Source organism: Vitis vinifera, chromosome 7, assembly GCF_030704535.1.
Source record: "Vitis vinifera cultivar Pinot Noir 40024 chromosome 7, ASM3070453v1".
Classification (NCBI taxonomy): Eukaryota; Viridiplantae; Streptophyta; class Magnoliopsida; order Vitales; family Vitaceae; genus Vitis; species Vitis vinifera.
In genome coordinates, this window is record NC_081811.1 from 20329550 (window position 1) to 20345317 (window position 15768).

At 33.5% G+C, this 15768-nt stretch overlaps 2 protein-coding genes across 3 annotated transcripts; one reads left to right on the forward strand and one right to left on the reverse strand.

Annotated features, from left to right (window-relative positions):
• The first annotated feature begins 840 nt into the window (after positions 1 to 840).
• LOC100244633 (uncharacterized) lies at positions 841 to 8640 on the forward strand. Its single transcript, XM_002271088.5, has 13 exons — positions 841 to 1019; positions 2388 to 2442; positions 2524 to 2579; positions 3618 to 3718; positions 3884 to 3953; positions 4606 to 4675; positions 5192 to 5248; positions 5377 to 5444; positions 5516 to 5596; positions 6099 to 6176; positions 6362 to 6517; positions 7343 to 7495; positions 8356 to 8640. Exons 1-13 carry the CDS (start codon positions 870 to 872, stop codon positions 8437 to 8439), a joined length of 1179 nt encoding a protein of 392 aa, XP_002271124.1. The 5' UTR covers positions 841 to 869; the 3' UTR covers positions 8440 to 8640.
• Positions 8641 to 8967: 327 nt separating this feature from the next.
• On the reverse strand, positions 8968 to 14498 carry LOC100266956 (uncharacterized). 2 transcript variants are annotated; one of them, XM_059738285.1, is made up of 14 exons: positions 14304 to 14498; positions 13783 to 13905; positions 13577 to 13636; positions 13382 to 13483; positions 12594 to 12677; positions 12372 to 12490; positions 12173 to 12274; positions 11055 to 11171; positions 10741 to 10806; positions 10581 to 10647; positions 10094 to 10315; positions 9578 to 9640; positions 9461 to 9499; positions 8968 to 9299 (listed from the first exon to the last, which is right to left on the reverse strand). In XM_059738285.1, the coding sequence occupies exons 1-11, from the start codon at positions 14418 to 14420 to the stop codon at positions 10187 to 10189; spliced, it is 1086 nt and encodes a 361-aa protein (XP_059594268.1). In that variant the 5' UTR covers positions 14421 to 14498; the 3' UTR covers positions 8968 to 9299; positions 9461 to 9499; positions 9578 to 9640; positions 10094 to 10186. The 2 variants fall into 2 exon arrangements, with proteins under 2 accessions (XP_059594268.1, XP_059594267.1); XM_059738284.1 differs by lacking the exons at positions 8968 to 9299; positions 9461 to 9499; positions 9578 to 9640 and having other exon boundaries at positions 10232 to 10647.
• Between the last annotated feature and the right edge of the window lie 1270 nt (positions 14499 to 15768).

The window sequence follows — 15768 nt, forward strand, 5'->3', positions numbered from 1 at the left end:
TATAAAAATATCTTGAGTATATATTTCTTAAAAAAAAAAAGAATATAACTTAAAAATTGTTGAAAATCATGAAAGGGAATGAGTAGGTGACTGATAGTAACTTGGGACTTTTTATATCGATGGATTGGTTCCTAGCTCAATTGATTGGCATCAATTTTTTTAAACTTGGAAGATTCGCCCAAGTTGCTATTTTGCTTTAGATTCGAACCTTTATTGCATTTAGAAAAGATTTCCCTTTTTCTTACTATCTTTTGGGAGCCAAATACCAAATAAACTTTTATAAATTTTCATCCATAATTGAAGTTCCTTCACTTAGCCACTAATTTCCATCTTAAAAATAAAAAATTTTTGTTATGATAATTTAGTCTTATGGTTCTTCATTATATGCATATGATCATTTTTTTTTAGGTGTTCATTTTACACAGGCTTTTAATTTAATGTTTCTTTTCAATTGGGCATGGTGATGAGTGATTTTTAGTGGGTTAGTGATAGATTAATTTTTATTAACTTCATTTATCATATTGACTGTTATTATTTTTAAAGAACTTAGAAATTAGGGTTTACAACTAATTAGAAATTTAGAACTCGTTTGATAATGATTTTAGGAAGTGTTTTTAGTATTTTTAACATTTGAAAATTTATATTATTTAAGTGTTAGAAAGACTATAAACGTTTTTTAAAATCAATATAAAAAGCACTATATATATATAATTTATTTTTGATAATAATTTTATAGTTTACATTATTTTATTATATGAAGAAAAAGATGTATATGATTTTTAAAATGGAGGAGGACCAAACAAATCCTATCCTCTTAACCTTAAAAACATGTAACGGTAAAAAACTAACCACACAACTGCCATAGTGCCATGGCCTTTCAAGCTCCTCATCTCTCTTCTCTTCACTCGCTTCACTTCTGCATCGCATCTCCATCATGCCTAGTACGGTCGCCCAGATCAACGGCTCCCATTCGCCGGACCAAGTCTCTCCGACTTCGCATCCGATCCAGCTCCGACGATGTACGCTTCTCACCTTTATCCTAACTAAGTCGCTACCTTTCTCAGATTGATCAAATTTTTGGGTGGATTCAGATGTTTTGATTCATTGTCGTCTGTTTGGTTTCCTTGAAAATTGAGGAAAAGGAAAGGAAATAGAAGTTTGAACTTTAATGATTTGCTTCTATTGTCGGGCTTAAATAGTTGTGTTAGGCTCGGTGGAACTGGGTTTCAAAAGCTATGGTTGCTGTAGCCTGTATTGGTTCATTATCCTTTGTTTGATTGCTCAGAAAATTGCGGAAACGGGAACGAAGTAAAAGTTTTTTAAATTTATTTTTTCTTTTTTGTTTTGTTCTGTTTTTGTTGTTGTTTCAGCTAACAACTTCTTGTGCTAGGCCAAGTGGAGTTGAGTTTCAGATCTTAACTACTTTCTTGCTGAACTTATTGTGCTGATTGATTGTTCTCTGTTTGCGGGCTGATAAAAGTGAGGAAACGGAGAAAAAAAAAAAAAATAGAAGTTTGAACTTTTAATTTTTTTTTTTTAATTATTTTTGTCAAAGTAGTTATATTAAGCTCCGTGGAGTTGGGTTTGAAATGGTGTGAAGAGATTTATAGTAACCTTGTTGTATTGGTTCATTCTGTTCTGTTTGGTTGGCAAGCAAATTGAGGAGACGGAAAGAAATTCAAATTTGAACTTTAATATTTTATTTTTATTTTCTAGTTAGGCTCGATGGAGTTCTGTTTCAAATGATGTGAACAGATTTGTAGCTAAGCTTGTTGTGTTGGTTGATTATCCTCTGTTTGACTGCCTAGAAAATTTGAGGAAATGGGAAAAAAATAGAACTTTTGAACTTGAAATTTTTGTTCCAGTTTCATCTAAAACTAGTCGTGTTAGAAATAGGTTTCAGATAATCCAACAAAATTCTAGCTGAACTTTTTGTATTGATTGCTTGCATTTTATTTGGTCTGTAAGAAAATTGAGGAAATAGAAAGAAAATAAATATTTGAACTTCAAAATTTTTGTTTTTAGTCAATATTAGTTGTGTTAGGCTCACTGGGATTAGGTGTCTAATAATCCAAATAAACTTGTAATTAATTTTTTGTTTTAATTCTTTGTCTACTGCTTAGTTTCTTAAAGTAATGTTTTGCTTCTGTTTTCAGTCAGTGGTGGTTTCAAGTAATATGGACAAATTTGGAGCTAAAATTTTTTTATGGTTCAGTATCATCAGTTTGGCTGCTGAGCAAATTGAAAAAACAAAAGAGAACAGAAAGTATTGAACTTTAGTGTTTTGCTTTTGTTTTTTCCTGAAAGTGGTTGTGTTAGGCTCAGTGGAGTTGGGTTTCAAATAATCTAAAAGCATACTAACCAAATGGGAACATCATTTTAAGCAGGATTATTATATAGATGCTCCTGTTTCAGTTGGAGATGGCTTCTCCTTTGGCGGAGGTATGCCCCACTTTTTATTTGAAAATTCCAAGCATTTAAGCTTCTTATAATTTGCTTAAAAATTTCTGTTATTTCTGGCAGGAAAATACTCAGAGGAGCCAAGCCCTTCTGATGAGTGGTTTGAGAAAGGAAATATAGTGAGTTCTCTCTCTCCTTAATTTTTTTCATTTGGGTAAACTGTAAGAATAAATTGCCCTTGTGCTTATAAACCTGTTCTTTAAGAAGTGAGTTTGTCATTAGGCATCTCTATATAATCATGACTTGATTAGAAAGGGATATTCTTTAATCACTTTTAGTTTCAAAAGATATATTAACCATTTCTTGGCTTTAGCTGATCTTGCTTCTAATGACAATTTTAGTTTTACCTAGCTTTGCATGTTCATACCAATCCCTTCAGGGGTTTTATAAACCACCATTAGCCAGGACATATTTCTTTTAAAAATTGATGGCATTGCAATAGAGAGGTCTTATAAATCACCTGAGTCTGTGAAACACTAGAAGGCATGAGTGCATCCTTTGTTTTGATGTAACTGCAGAAAGGGTGGACATGTTATGAGGTAGCAGTGAAAAATTGTAATATCATTCTTGCAACTCAGCACGACTCAACAATCATTTTTGAGGGTTGGCTGCACTAATCCTATTTTCCTGAAGTGATATCCTAAACAACATTATTATTGAAATTCTGGAAAGGATTCTATACATGCAATAAAATAGGCTGATTTCAAATGCTGTTGTGATTGGGAAATGCATGTAGGTATTTTTTTTTAATACTCTTCTATTCTATTACTGTAATTTTCTTGTTTTCTTAACTTTTCAAACTAGATATCATGGCCTAACCTGAAACTTTAATGCAAAAAAATCCACTTGCTAGGCTCGGAAAAATAAAAATATACAAAAAAGGAGAGAGAAAGGAGTGGTAGAGAAGGAAAGATTATTTTAATTGAGCACTTCATTATGTCACATGTTCATATAATTTGCCTCATTTTCAGCTTAATGTGAACTATTAAGGATTATTTCCATTATTTGTATGAATCATCAAATTAAATTCTTTTACTATCATATTTAGTTATCTTAGAGGCATATTTACCATCTTCTTAATTTTTCATGAGAACTTATCATGTTATATTTTTCAGTTGATGGACATCTGAGTATTTGGTCATTTGTTTTTTTTCTAGGTGAAAGCTCATCCTGTTCTTGGCTCTGGCAAGAAGGCAAGTGATCCAATTTTTGGACTTAAAATGGGTGCTGGTTCCCAGGCCTCTGATGATCTTTTCAGGTATTTCCTATCTTTAGAACATTTGAAGTTAATTCAGGATTCTAACATGCTTAAATCCTGGTAATGTTGTGGCCTTTGATCCATGGTAATGCAGAGATTGAGGATTGATTATTTGCAGGGATTATCGATTGAAACATGCTATGTATCTATGATTTTGTGCAATAGATGGTTTTGCATTGAAAGCGGAAGTCCAGACAACCATTCAGTTATTCTTATTCATGGTTTTCCTTCTCAAGTGAGTCCTATTCAGATGCTGGCTTTGTGAATAAATTTGTTGTGTTTTAGAAAGTACATAATTCATGAAGAGGACAATGAGATAACTCCCATTTCCTTTTATGATTCTCAACATGGAATTAGCTGTGGCACACATTTATGCATCAACTGACCGACCAACTGACCGACCACTCTATTCATGATTATAGTACAAATGAAAATTTCTTTAGTTTTATAAATCCATACAATTTATTTTTTCTGTTGTTCCAAATGCATCATTTTCACGCTTATCTTTTTCACAATATATTCCTATCTCTCAAAGGATCCTAAAATTGAACTCTTCCCTAGCATCTAGTATTTAATCTTCTAATTATAATTGCATCTTCTTCTTTTCTAACCTAAAATTTTAGATTTGGTATGTTTTTAGATATACAGATAAGGGTCATGCTAGTACAGATGCCATTTTTAAATCCTCATGTTTTCCAATTTCCATTTTGTTAGAAGTTCTACTGATTTATCCCAGTGAGTTTGTCAATTCAGAGGGCTGTTGTGTCCTATGTAAATTGTAAAGTCTATGAAAAGAATGTGAGATGAATTGGAAATTTTTTATTGTTTCCTTAACATATACTGATTGACTTTCTTATAAGCAACTGCCATTTTGATGCTGTTGACAGGCTTACTCTTACCGCAAAGTTCTTCCTGTACTCTCCAAGAAGTACCATGCCATTGCTTTTGATTGGTTAGGTAAGATCGTGCTTCAAGTTTGTGAGCCCACTAAAACTGTCTAGGAAGCTGAAATCCAAGGGCAGATATACCCTTAGGTTGGTTTGTTTGAAATATATTATAAATTAGTTAAACCAGAATAAAAAGCCCAAACTTAACAGTGAGAAAATTTTGTAATGGTTGGAATGTAAAGAGATGGAGGAAACAAAGGAACTGTAATGGCTGTTATAAGCCTGCAATTGGAAGTTGTGACTCTGAAAATATTTGCTATATAAAAAATTTCAGGGTAATGGTTGCCTGATAGTATCTTTTATGTAGGTTTACAACTTTTCAGTGTGATTCTTGCTTTTCACTTATCTTCTCTTTGCTATTTCTTGTTCCTTGATTTTAGACATCAAATTTGTTATGCTCTAATCAATGCTTTCAGTACAATGATTCAGAGTTCACTTCAGTTCTGAGATCACATTTTTTCATGATAATATTTATTGATGCTGAGCTAATGAAGGAACTTTTCTTCCTTTCCCTCTTCTTCTACAGGCTTTGGATTTTCAGATAAGCCTCAACCCAAATATGGTTTTGACTACACCTTGGATGGTAATTTCTGTATCAAACTAATGATGGCTAGATAAAAACTATAGATAGTCTTTATATATTAATACGAGTCAAAAAAGGGGAAAGATTGAATAATTTTTTAATAATAGATCTTTGCTAATGGTTCACAGAGTATGTATCATCCTTTGGATCTCTTATTAATGAACTTGTCACCGACAAGGTTTCACTTGTTGTCCAGGTATGCTTGCTCTTTGCAAATGCAGAAGCATGTATTGTAAGCCAGGTTTCTGATTAACTAATGTGCTGCAGGGCTACTTTTCACCAGTAGTTGTTAAATATGCTAGCAGTCATCAGGAGAAGATTAAGGATCTTATACTTCTCAATCCTCCTGTATGTATTACTTGTAACTCTACCATTCAGTTCTCAACTTCTAGATCTAGTCATTCTATTCTTTTGATCAATCTAGCTTCACTAGAAGGTCAAGTTTCATAATCAAGAAAATGGGAAAATTACAGATTTCTCCACTGGGGATTTTGCAACAGCTCTGAACTCTGAGGTTTCTGAAACAGCACTGTTTTTATTGAGTTTCTTCAAAGTAACATGGAGCTCCTAAGCTTTGCACTGCCTTAAGCTTACCTCCTTGACTCCGAGGTTTTCGTGTTATAAAACACATCCCTAATATTTCCGTACCATAATAATATTTCTTTGCCAGGATGGCTAAATACCTAAGAGGAGTTGACTACTTGATTAACTTTAATGAAGGTCAATATTGTGTTCTGAAACTTTATGGGAGTTTCAGTACTTTTCCTTAAGGATGAAACCAATATACACATCTCTTTAATGGCTTTTACAAAAAGAGCTAACATGAATGTTTTGTCCTTATTTGCCTAAGCTGACGGCCAAACATGCCAACCTGCCATCGGCGTTGTCAATATTCAGCAATTTTTTGCTGGGGGAGATTTTTTCTCAGGTAGGAAAGCTACAGCACAGAATTTGAATTATTATCATTCATATACATGCACACACATTTTTGACTGAGTTAATGGGTGCTTGTACACGTGTGTACATTCATATGCTTTCTTAGTTTGTGATGTCCAGATTGATTGCAGACCATAACAAACATGATTGATGAACTTGTGCTTTATATCCTATCAGGATCCTCTAAGGGCTAGCGATAAAGCTTTGACGAGCTGTGGTCCTTACCAAATGAAAGAGGATGATGCAATGGTGTATAGAAGACCTTATCTTACATCTGGTTCCTCAGGTTTTGCATTAAATGCAATTAGTAGGAGCATGAAGAAGGAGCTAAAGGTGAAAATTTTCGTTCTTTTTGTTCTAAACTTCCTATTGATCATGTTATTTTCCTTTTTCCTCCAGACTTCTACTTCTATCATCACCTCTGCTTTAACAACATAAGAATCCATCAAGCAGAGGGCAAAGTTAGCTTTTTTGCCTAATGCTATTTAGACCATGGCTGGAATAATTGTGAACAATTACAAAATCTGAGCACCATAAATATGATTTACTAAACTACCTTTGTTCGATATATGACAGAGATCATTTAAAAAGCTTTAGCTCATCTCAAAAAGGATTTCACATTGTACCACAGGGATCAAGAAACTGAACAATTGAGGGAAACAAATTTTTTGCTTGATATACTCGGTTCATTCCCCAACAGCTTAAGCTTTTGGAGAAAGAGGTGCTTAAACAACAATTGCTACATTCACCTTAGTGTCAGGTTCCACAAAGTTGGTGTTAAGTTACTCCACACAAGGTTTAATTCCTTAGAAAACAGCACCAATTCAGTTTTGAAGTTTGTAGCCTGACCAAAAAATGAGATGCCTTAACCAAGATGACCATTTGCATCCTGATAACTCCTCCCAAAGCCGAAATGCCTCTACTAGCTGCATCCATTTTGTGCAATCACTAAGAGTAGCAACAGAGTTCAATCTAAACACCTCCCAGATGGATAAAATCTGAGTTGCAGACTTCCAACTTCCATCCTTAGATGTCCATCTCATATGAAAATCAGGCATGATGGGAACTCAAAGCATATCATGTTGTCATGAAAGAAGCTGGACAAGTTGCTAATGCTTCTCCTATTTTTGTTTTCATTCTGGTCACTTTACCTGGCAGAAATATGTGGAAGAAATGAGAACGATACTCATTGATAAAGACTGGAAAGTTCAAACCACAATATGCTGGGGTGAAAGAGACCGGTGGTTGAGCTATGATGGAGTTGAGGATTTCTGCAAGAGGTCAAACCATAAGCTGCTCAAACTTCCAATGGTACCAACTGTTCTAACTCATTTACATCTATTGGGAAATATCAATTTTAGATACTGCATGCTCTTAGAAAAAAAATCCTTCATAGATATTAGACAACTGGATGTCTTCAACTCTTTCACATGTCTAAACACTGAATTCCTATTATTCATTGCATACTCATCCTTTTAAGGAAGTGGACTCCCTGTAATCTAAGTTTTACTGCAATAGTTGCAAGATCCTTCACCTGTCACAATGCACCACAGCACATGATAGAGGGGCAATGATGTTATTTTGTCACAAAAAAACTAAGTAAAGGTGATTTATATATACTTTCTAATGAAAAAACTGCAATGCTGCTGAGAACTGTTAAGCAATGTGATAGGAAATCTACTGGAAATTGCAACAATCATGTGGAAAATGATTGTTATGGATCTTAAGCTTCATAAAACATGACAGGTTATGGTAAATGATTCATCAAATATATATTTGATTCCTGGAAAATCATTTCAGTACTGTTTTTCCTTAATAACGAAGGAATGGGAAAGCTGCATTCAGAAAAATCCCTTTACAGAAGGAAAAATCTTCAAAAATTTCAGGCCATCCATTTCCCAGGTGCCATTTCCATTACAAAAGACATGGTGGAGGAACTGTTTGTTTATGGGAAGGGCTTTTAAGAATATTTTCTTTGTAAAATCCCTTGGTTAGATTCTTTATTTGTTTCACTGTTCGATATCTGTTTTGAAGCAGTTTGCTAGGTTTTCTGATTTGAATGGTTGACAGAGTAGGGAACTTCTTTTGCCATCTCCTAAACTATTTTACATTCATCAGTTGTTAAAGCTATAATTTTAGGACAACTGCAGATAAATTGATGTGTATTGCAGGCTGGGCATCATGTACAGGAGGATTGTGGGGAAGAACTTGGACAAGTCATTAATGGAGTTCTTAGCAGAAGGGTTAGAATTTGATGATGCTTTATAATAGTTTCCTGAATAATCAAAAAATGCTTCAACCGGTGATTTTGTGCTGCCTTTTTGGAAATAAAAAGCAGTGTTCATTCTCTCACACACATTATTTATTTTCTTGTTTGCATAGTTAGAGTTAAAATGTACCTGGATTATGGACATCTAAAATAGTCAACTGAACCGAGAATGTGATATACTTTCTTATCTGTTTGCAATTAGGATGCAAATCTTGATCTTTTCTGTTTTTGATAGCCCAAGTGTTTCATGCCATGGAGGCAGTTAATTGATAGATAGGAGTACCCTACTAGACCATGTTTTGGTTCTCCATTGATAAGAAAAAGATTCCCAGAAATTGGGCAAATAAATAGAAGTCAAGTGACACCAAATAATCTGCCAGCTAAATCTCCAATATTTTTCAACTATAAGAAATATGGTGAAACAAAGAGAATTATTGTTATAATCTAGAGACTTAAAGGTTATTATTTCCTACTCTCATGAAGTGAATTACATGTTAAACAGTGACAAAGGATGTATAAATATGGGTACAAGCTTGCGTAAAATTTTATTATTATACATGGAGGGTTATTGTCCCTCCAATCTCAAGTGTCCTCCAAACTGCAAAAACACCTTATAATGGTATTTAAATTCTTTATATAAAGAGGTATGCATACTGTTAAACTTGTCTATAGGCTAGAGACCAACTTCTCATCATATGGAAATTGACGAGTGTTGTTCAGTCAGTGCTAGAAATTGCTCTGCCTTGGTGGTTGCTTGTATGGATCAACCCAACATTCATCTTCTTCAACTGATTTATTCCATCGCTTCCTGAAAATGGCTAACTCAGCAAAGCACCGCTTTCTCACCTGCAGAAAACAGAATGAGAGGATAATGATATGTTGAGTACCAAAGTTTGTTAAATCATTTTTAATGAACTTAAATCAGCATCATCTGATAATGGCAAAATAAAATATTTAGGAAAAACAGTAGAATATTTTTTGACATTAAGAGTTGTTTCAAGACTTACTTCATCTCTATCATTATGCTGAGTGGAAACAGATGGGACCTGAAAGTTCAGAGGTGGTTAGTTCACAGTAGAAAAGTGGAGAATGCGATGAGGGAATATATGGTTTTAAATGGATACCAGTAGTTCTGAATTAGGTAAACTTGTGTTTTGAGCAGCTTGGTCAGGTACTTGAGGATTTGTCTGCATTAATGAGTATAGCCAATACAATTAGTCAAAGAATTAGGATCTTGGACAAGACAAAGTAAGGTTATGGTACAAAATTTTGTGTAACAAATGAACAATGTGAAAAAAGGACAGTCTCCTAAATGAGGATGTTTAGATAGATGGTAATATGAGAGAAATGGAATAAGATAAGGTCTAGGTGACACCATATGAGGAGAATATGAAGGACAGTCATGAATCATGTGCAAGGAAAACCTCAAATGCACCAACACAGACGAAGGATTTTATTCAAGACCATGGTATGTAAAAGATATTAGGTAATATGACATGCATTGGAGAACAATGCAGCACTAAAGTAAATAAGGTAGCATTTGTCCAACCTCAACCAAGGCACTACAGAGGTTTCAAAATCGAAATTAGCTCGCTGCTGAAGGCAGTCTTATGATTATGCGATATGAATAAGGTTTTTACCTGATTTTCAGGTGAGCCCCCAAGTGTGGGAAGAGCATTGTGAACTACATATTCTGAATCAACAATCCCAATATTTTTGGTTCGGTTACCCTATTAAAAGAATATTTTGTTGATTAGAAAACTGTCAGAGATAATAAATAGAAAGTACCAACTGGAACGGAAATTTGCCTTTACACAGTAACCAAGCTGCTCATCCACACCCCATCCATGAATCAAGTCACTCTGTCATGAAATTAGAACACAAGAACAAAAAAACAGTAATATCATAGGTGGGACAAAATTTGGGAAAATCCTACATGCAAGAACCTCTCAATCACCTGTCAGCTTCAACTAGTGCTAAAATCTCTAATCTTAATGGGAAGACTTGGTAAATTAGTAAAACCGGCAATTTTATTAGCGACAGTTCAGTCCAATCAGATTTTTTCTCCTCATAGGGGATCTGATTATTTAAGAAAACTTCTTGGTTCATATGGTAGAGATACCACACCTGAATCAAAAGCCATGTACAGCGCCAGGCAGCCTTTGAGAAAACAGGGACCATTATTTCTACCCACCTGTAGAATGCTATATTATTGTCTTTCACAAGAAGATGAATGGATGTGTTTGAAGATGTATTTTCAAACTAGACATATATGCAAATTTTTTACCCGGCACATGGAGGGCCTGTGTTGTCTCCATCACACCTCCTTGCACCTTCACGCCTGTGAGTCTTCCTGTTAACATAATTCAAAACCAACCACATAGACCTTTTAACAAAAGAACTCCCACAAAGATACATTTACCTCAACCAAAATCAAGTTGTTAGATAACCATGAGTAATGTGTATTGAGTATTAAAATAAAGTAGCATTGTAGTATATACAAATAGGATAGCTCTTAACAGGATGGAAACTGCAGCATATCATGCTGAGACCATACATTTTCCCGTTTCAAAACATCATTTCTTGTAAAAGAGATATGACCTGTGTACTTTTAATGTCTTCTCTCGTAATGTAAGTGGATGATGCACCACTGAATTATAAGGATCAAGTGCTGGTTGTGATATTTCAAGCTCTTCTTCTTTAACGATTGATAGATATCTGCAGGAAAGTAATCAGTTCAAAATACATCTTTGAATACTCTAGAGACATTATCATGGTATTACAGGGAAACTACGTATAACAAACAATCATGAACTTCAAGCATGAATAGGTTTCTCTTGAATAGAGAAATACGGAGGCTTTTTGCACTAGCCCTTCAAAAGGTAAGGCTTTCTTCTCTGAAATTTGGCTACCTGAGACCATTCATTATCTATCAGTCTTTTCCACGACTCTTTGGACTGAGCTCAGATTGGGTAGTAGTCATAGGGCCAAGGATCTAGTTATGCTATGCTTTGTGGATCTTGGCCATAGAAAGCAAAGTGAGTTTACAAACAAGGGTTCTGTCTATATCCTTCATACAGGGCTGGATTTGAGAAGCCAAACGTTTTTAAATGATCAATCCAAAACACTTAAAAATCCCATTAGTCATTCTGCTATAGGAAGCCTTATCTGTAGACTAGACCAGGCAAAGCAATCTAGTGGATGGGTTGCATCCAAGAAAATGGTCCTAATTGAAGCCCAAGTGGAAAATGAACAGAAACAGGAAGCCTTCGAAAACTGAAAGTCTAACAGAAAAGCAAGAAATTTCTAACAAATAAAACTTTGCAAGCAAAACTGTTGACATAACCCCAACAAAGAAAAATGCAGTCACCTAAAAATCCAAATATAGAATCAGTAAAAATAAAATAAAATCATGCAACTGAAAAAATTGAAGAAGATAATGGCATTGCTTCTTCATTGGTATATGACACATAATCCTTAGCTTGGCTTCCAAAAGACAGTTATATGTATATGTACCATTGGAAACAGAAGAAAACACTAGAAATGTATTAGGAAAGAGACTTCTAATTGGTGCTTCTCAAATTGCCATAGATGTGGAAATATTTTTTCAGCTATCATAAATCCCAAATTATTTTTATCAATTACCATTTTTACAAAAGTTTTATTTAAAAAGGGGGTAAAAATGTAAAAAAATATGCTATATACATGCTCATTCCTACCTTCCCACATCAAAATATTCAACTCCAATGTCTTCATCCCAAATGAAAATATAAGCATATTCTGAAATAATATCTGGATGTAAGAACCGCTTTGCAAACCACCTAAATTGCCAAAACAAATCACAGGTTACTGAAAAATGAGTGAGCCTATCTGAAAAACAGCGTAACTGTATATTAAGTCACGGCTATGAATTGATACCACTTGGTTTGATTCATAGCAGACACATGTATGGCTTGACTGCTCCATTCGAAATCCCTCCAGTCATCCACGATGCCATCATAGTGAAAAAGCATTAAGACAAAATCACTCGATAGAAACTGTGATGTGGGATGAAAAAGAGAAATTAAAATCCAAAAAAGAAATGTAAAATATAAAACTATTATTGGACAGGGGTGAAGAGTGTAACCAGGGTATCATCACCTTCGTTACGATTTTATTCACACTTTCTTTTTGCTTGATTCCAGCTGCAATGGCCAACAAGTTGGTTGATGTCTTTGAGTTCTTCTAAACAAGTTAAGTGTTGGAGACATGTTACTATCCAAATCAGATAACCAGCATATGAAGAAAAACTGTTACAACTGAATACTCAAATGAAATGAAAGATTCTGGATTAACCAATAAACGAGTCTCACACACAACTCCAAAGTCATTCTCCCCTTCAACTAAGAATTTCAACCTATGATCAATTACTTCAAAAGGAAAATGTGTGATAATGCTGCATAAAACTACACCATACTGTTTTACAAAACAGATATAAGACTAGGTGTTCTTCACAAAAATATTAACGTCGGTTCAGAAGAATGTGGAATAGTCCTGTGACAGGGGCGGGGAAGGGCCTGGAACTTGACATTGACTGAGAATAAGTTCTCTTATCTTGATCAAAATTTGACATGATTCAGAAAATTTGTATCTGAACTAACTGGGTTATTGGTATTTTGTGTTTAATACATTTTTATTCCAATGACCAAATCTAACATCTAGAGTAAGATCAAATTCAGGTTGGGTACTTCTTGAGACCAATACAGAGTCTGGGACTCTGGGAATTTTGTTGCAGGCCCGATTAGCAGGGTAAAGTTCTAGTAAGTAGATCAGGATTCCTCAAGCCTGCTAAAATTCTAAAGCACCCGGAATATTAGTAACATTTGTTTTTCACCTCAAGCTCTGAAAAACTCAAAAAATCACTGACTTTCACTTGTAAATTTGCATACCTTTCTAATGGGGCCCCCCTGTAAGTATTGCATTTCCAAGTCAGAAGTCCTGGAAACAATGCCTCTAGGTAATGCCTCACTCTCATCAGTCCTGCATTGAGCCTAAATACATAAAACAGAGTAAATAAGAGAATACTAAAACTGAAGCTTACATGCTACAACCAAAACAAAGAAGGATGTATGGTGATAACAAACCTGGCAAACCTTTGCTCCTGTAATCTGCATTGCACTAATTGATATCCATCCAGAAAGTCTCTGCACATAATTATTCTCAACAATGACTTAAACCACTCCAAATTTTCCCCAATTTTGGGATCAAAGGATCGAATTCATGTCGTTTGTAGATTTCTCAAAATTCAAACGAAAATCAAATTATGGTTTTTGTATCAGTAAGCATATACCTCTTTATAATCTGTGACCATGAGCACATTCCCCATGAAGAAAGCTGCAGAAACCAAAATTGCTGTGGGCAGAAAGCAGCATAGAAAAAATCTTCCACTTTTTGATACCACCATTGGAGATATCTGAGAGCAAAAAGGGATTGAGAAAATTAAGATTCAGTTAGTCAATCGGTTCGAAATCCTTGGAAAATAGCATGAAAATTGGTAATGAAAAACTTCAGCCAAAGTATGGCTAATAGAGTATAGAATATGATGATTAAAAGATTTCAATTCAGTTGATTGTTCTCTAATTTTACAACCCATTAATTCACACAAGCTTTGAACCAAAAAATTTGTTTATTTATCACCATTAAGCTGCCATTAATCTGAAGTGCTACAAGATAAAACCCAGTATTTTTCAAGCAGGAAATAACCAATGAACTGCACTGAATATTTTCATTTTCTTTCCTCAGAACCAAACAGAAGATAAGATGTTGCAGTACTAGAATTCTAAACGACAAACCCTGAGTTGAGAGACTCACAGAATTTGGGGTTTTCATCCGTGATGAAAGCAGTGAGATGTAGAACAAATCTGAAAGAAGAGATGATGGGGGAGAGACAGAAAATGCATTTGATTTGTTGTTGCTTGCAACTTCCATAAGCCATGAACGGTGACGGAGGAGTAGGGAAAAAGTGAATGAGAGAAAATCAGGGGAGTGTAGTTTCAGTTGAGTATAATGCAGCCAATGTTTTAAAAATAACTCTCCAGCTTCCATGCAGTTTCTCATTACCCACCTTTTTTTTTTTTTTTTTCATTTTTTGAAAAATTTAAATAATATCCTTTAAAATAGAATTGGTTGTAATTTTCATTGTCCTAGTTGATGAGACTTGTCTCTTAAAAATTATAAAAAGAAACCTTCTATAAAAAAAACGTTTTATAAAACTATTTTAAGAAACATTTTCTTAAAATAGTTATGTTGTCAATGTTTTATAAAACTATTCTAAAGTACTATAAAAGTCAAATATAAGAAAATTCTAAAAGAAAATATATTTTCAAATCTTTCATTCTTTATATAAGATTAAAAAATTAAGAAACAAATTTAAAGGGGGTTGTGAGAAAATTTTATTAAATTTAATCTATTTTTATTTTAATTTTCTTAAAACTTTTCAAGATTCAAAATAAGTCTTGGGCGTTTGTTTTTTTTTTTTTTTTTCAGTTTTTTGTTAAAAGTACTTTACTTTCAAATTTTAAATGATTAGATTTTTTATATTTTTATAACTTATTATAAACTTTTTACTAATTAACAAATAAACAATTTAATACTTAATACTATTACATTATTGAACATTAAACTTCTATTTAGAATTAAGTAAAAAAAATAAACATTACTTACTATTTATCGTTTTATCTTTTTCATTGAAAATAATTTATTTTCATATTTTAAGTTGTTTTTATTTTATTTTTATTTTTTCATAACTTATTATAATTTATTTGTTGAATAGAAAAATTAAAATATTTAATTTTTTTAAAATAAAAAAATAACATATTAATTTTTCTTTACTTTTTAATACTTAATAAAAATAAAATATTATAAAAATAAACTATTTAATACTTAATGCTACTACTATTTAATTTTAAGTTTTATTTAAAATTAAGTGGAAAACAAAAAAGAGCACCACCGGTCAAATCCGTCAAATATCTCGTATTGATTTAACAATGCAAATAAAAAAAGTCTCTCAGGATGTTTAGATTTAAAATAATTATTACAAAACAAATGAATAACGTAAAAAATAGTCTAACTTATTTCCCTTCATCCAATGTGTTGACCAGCTATAATAGAATGTGAATAAGCACATGGAGTTCGTGAATTTGTATTATATCTGCATGGATGTTGGAACCCTAACATGCCCACATCAAGTTTAGTCAACATGCTTTTGCACTCATGGGTGGATTTGGTTCCACTCTGCTCCCCAAGTATTTGATCATATATTATTAAACCTTTTTTT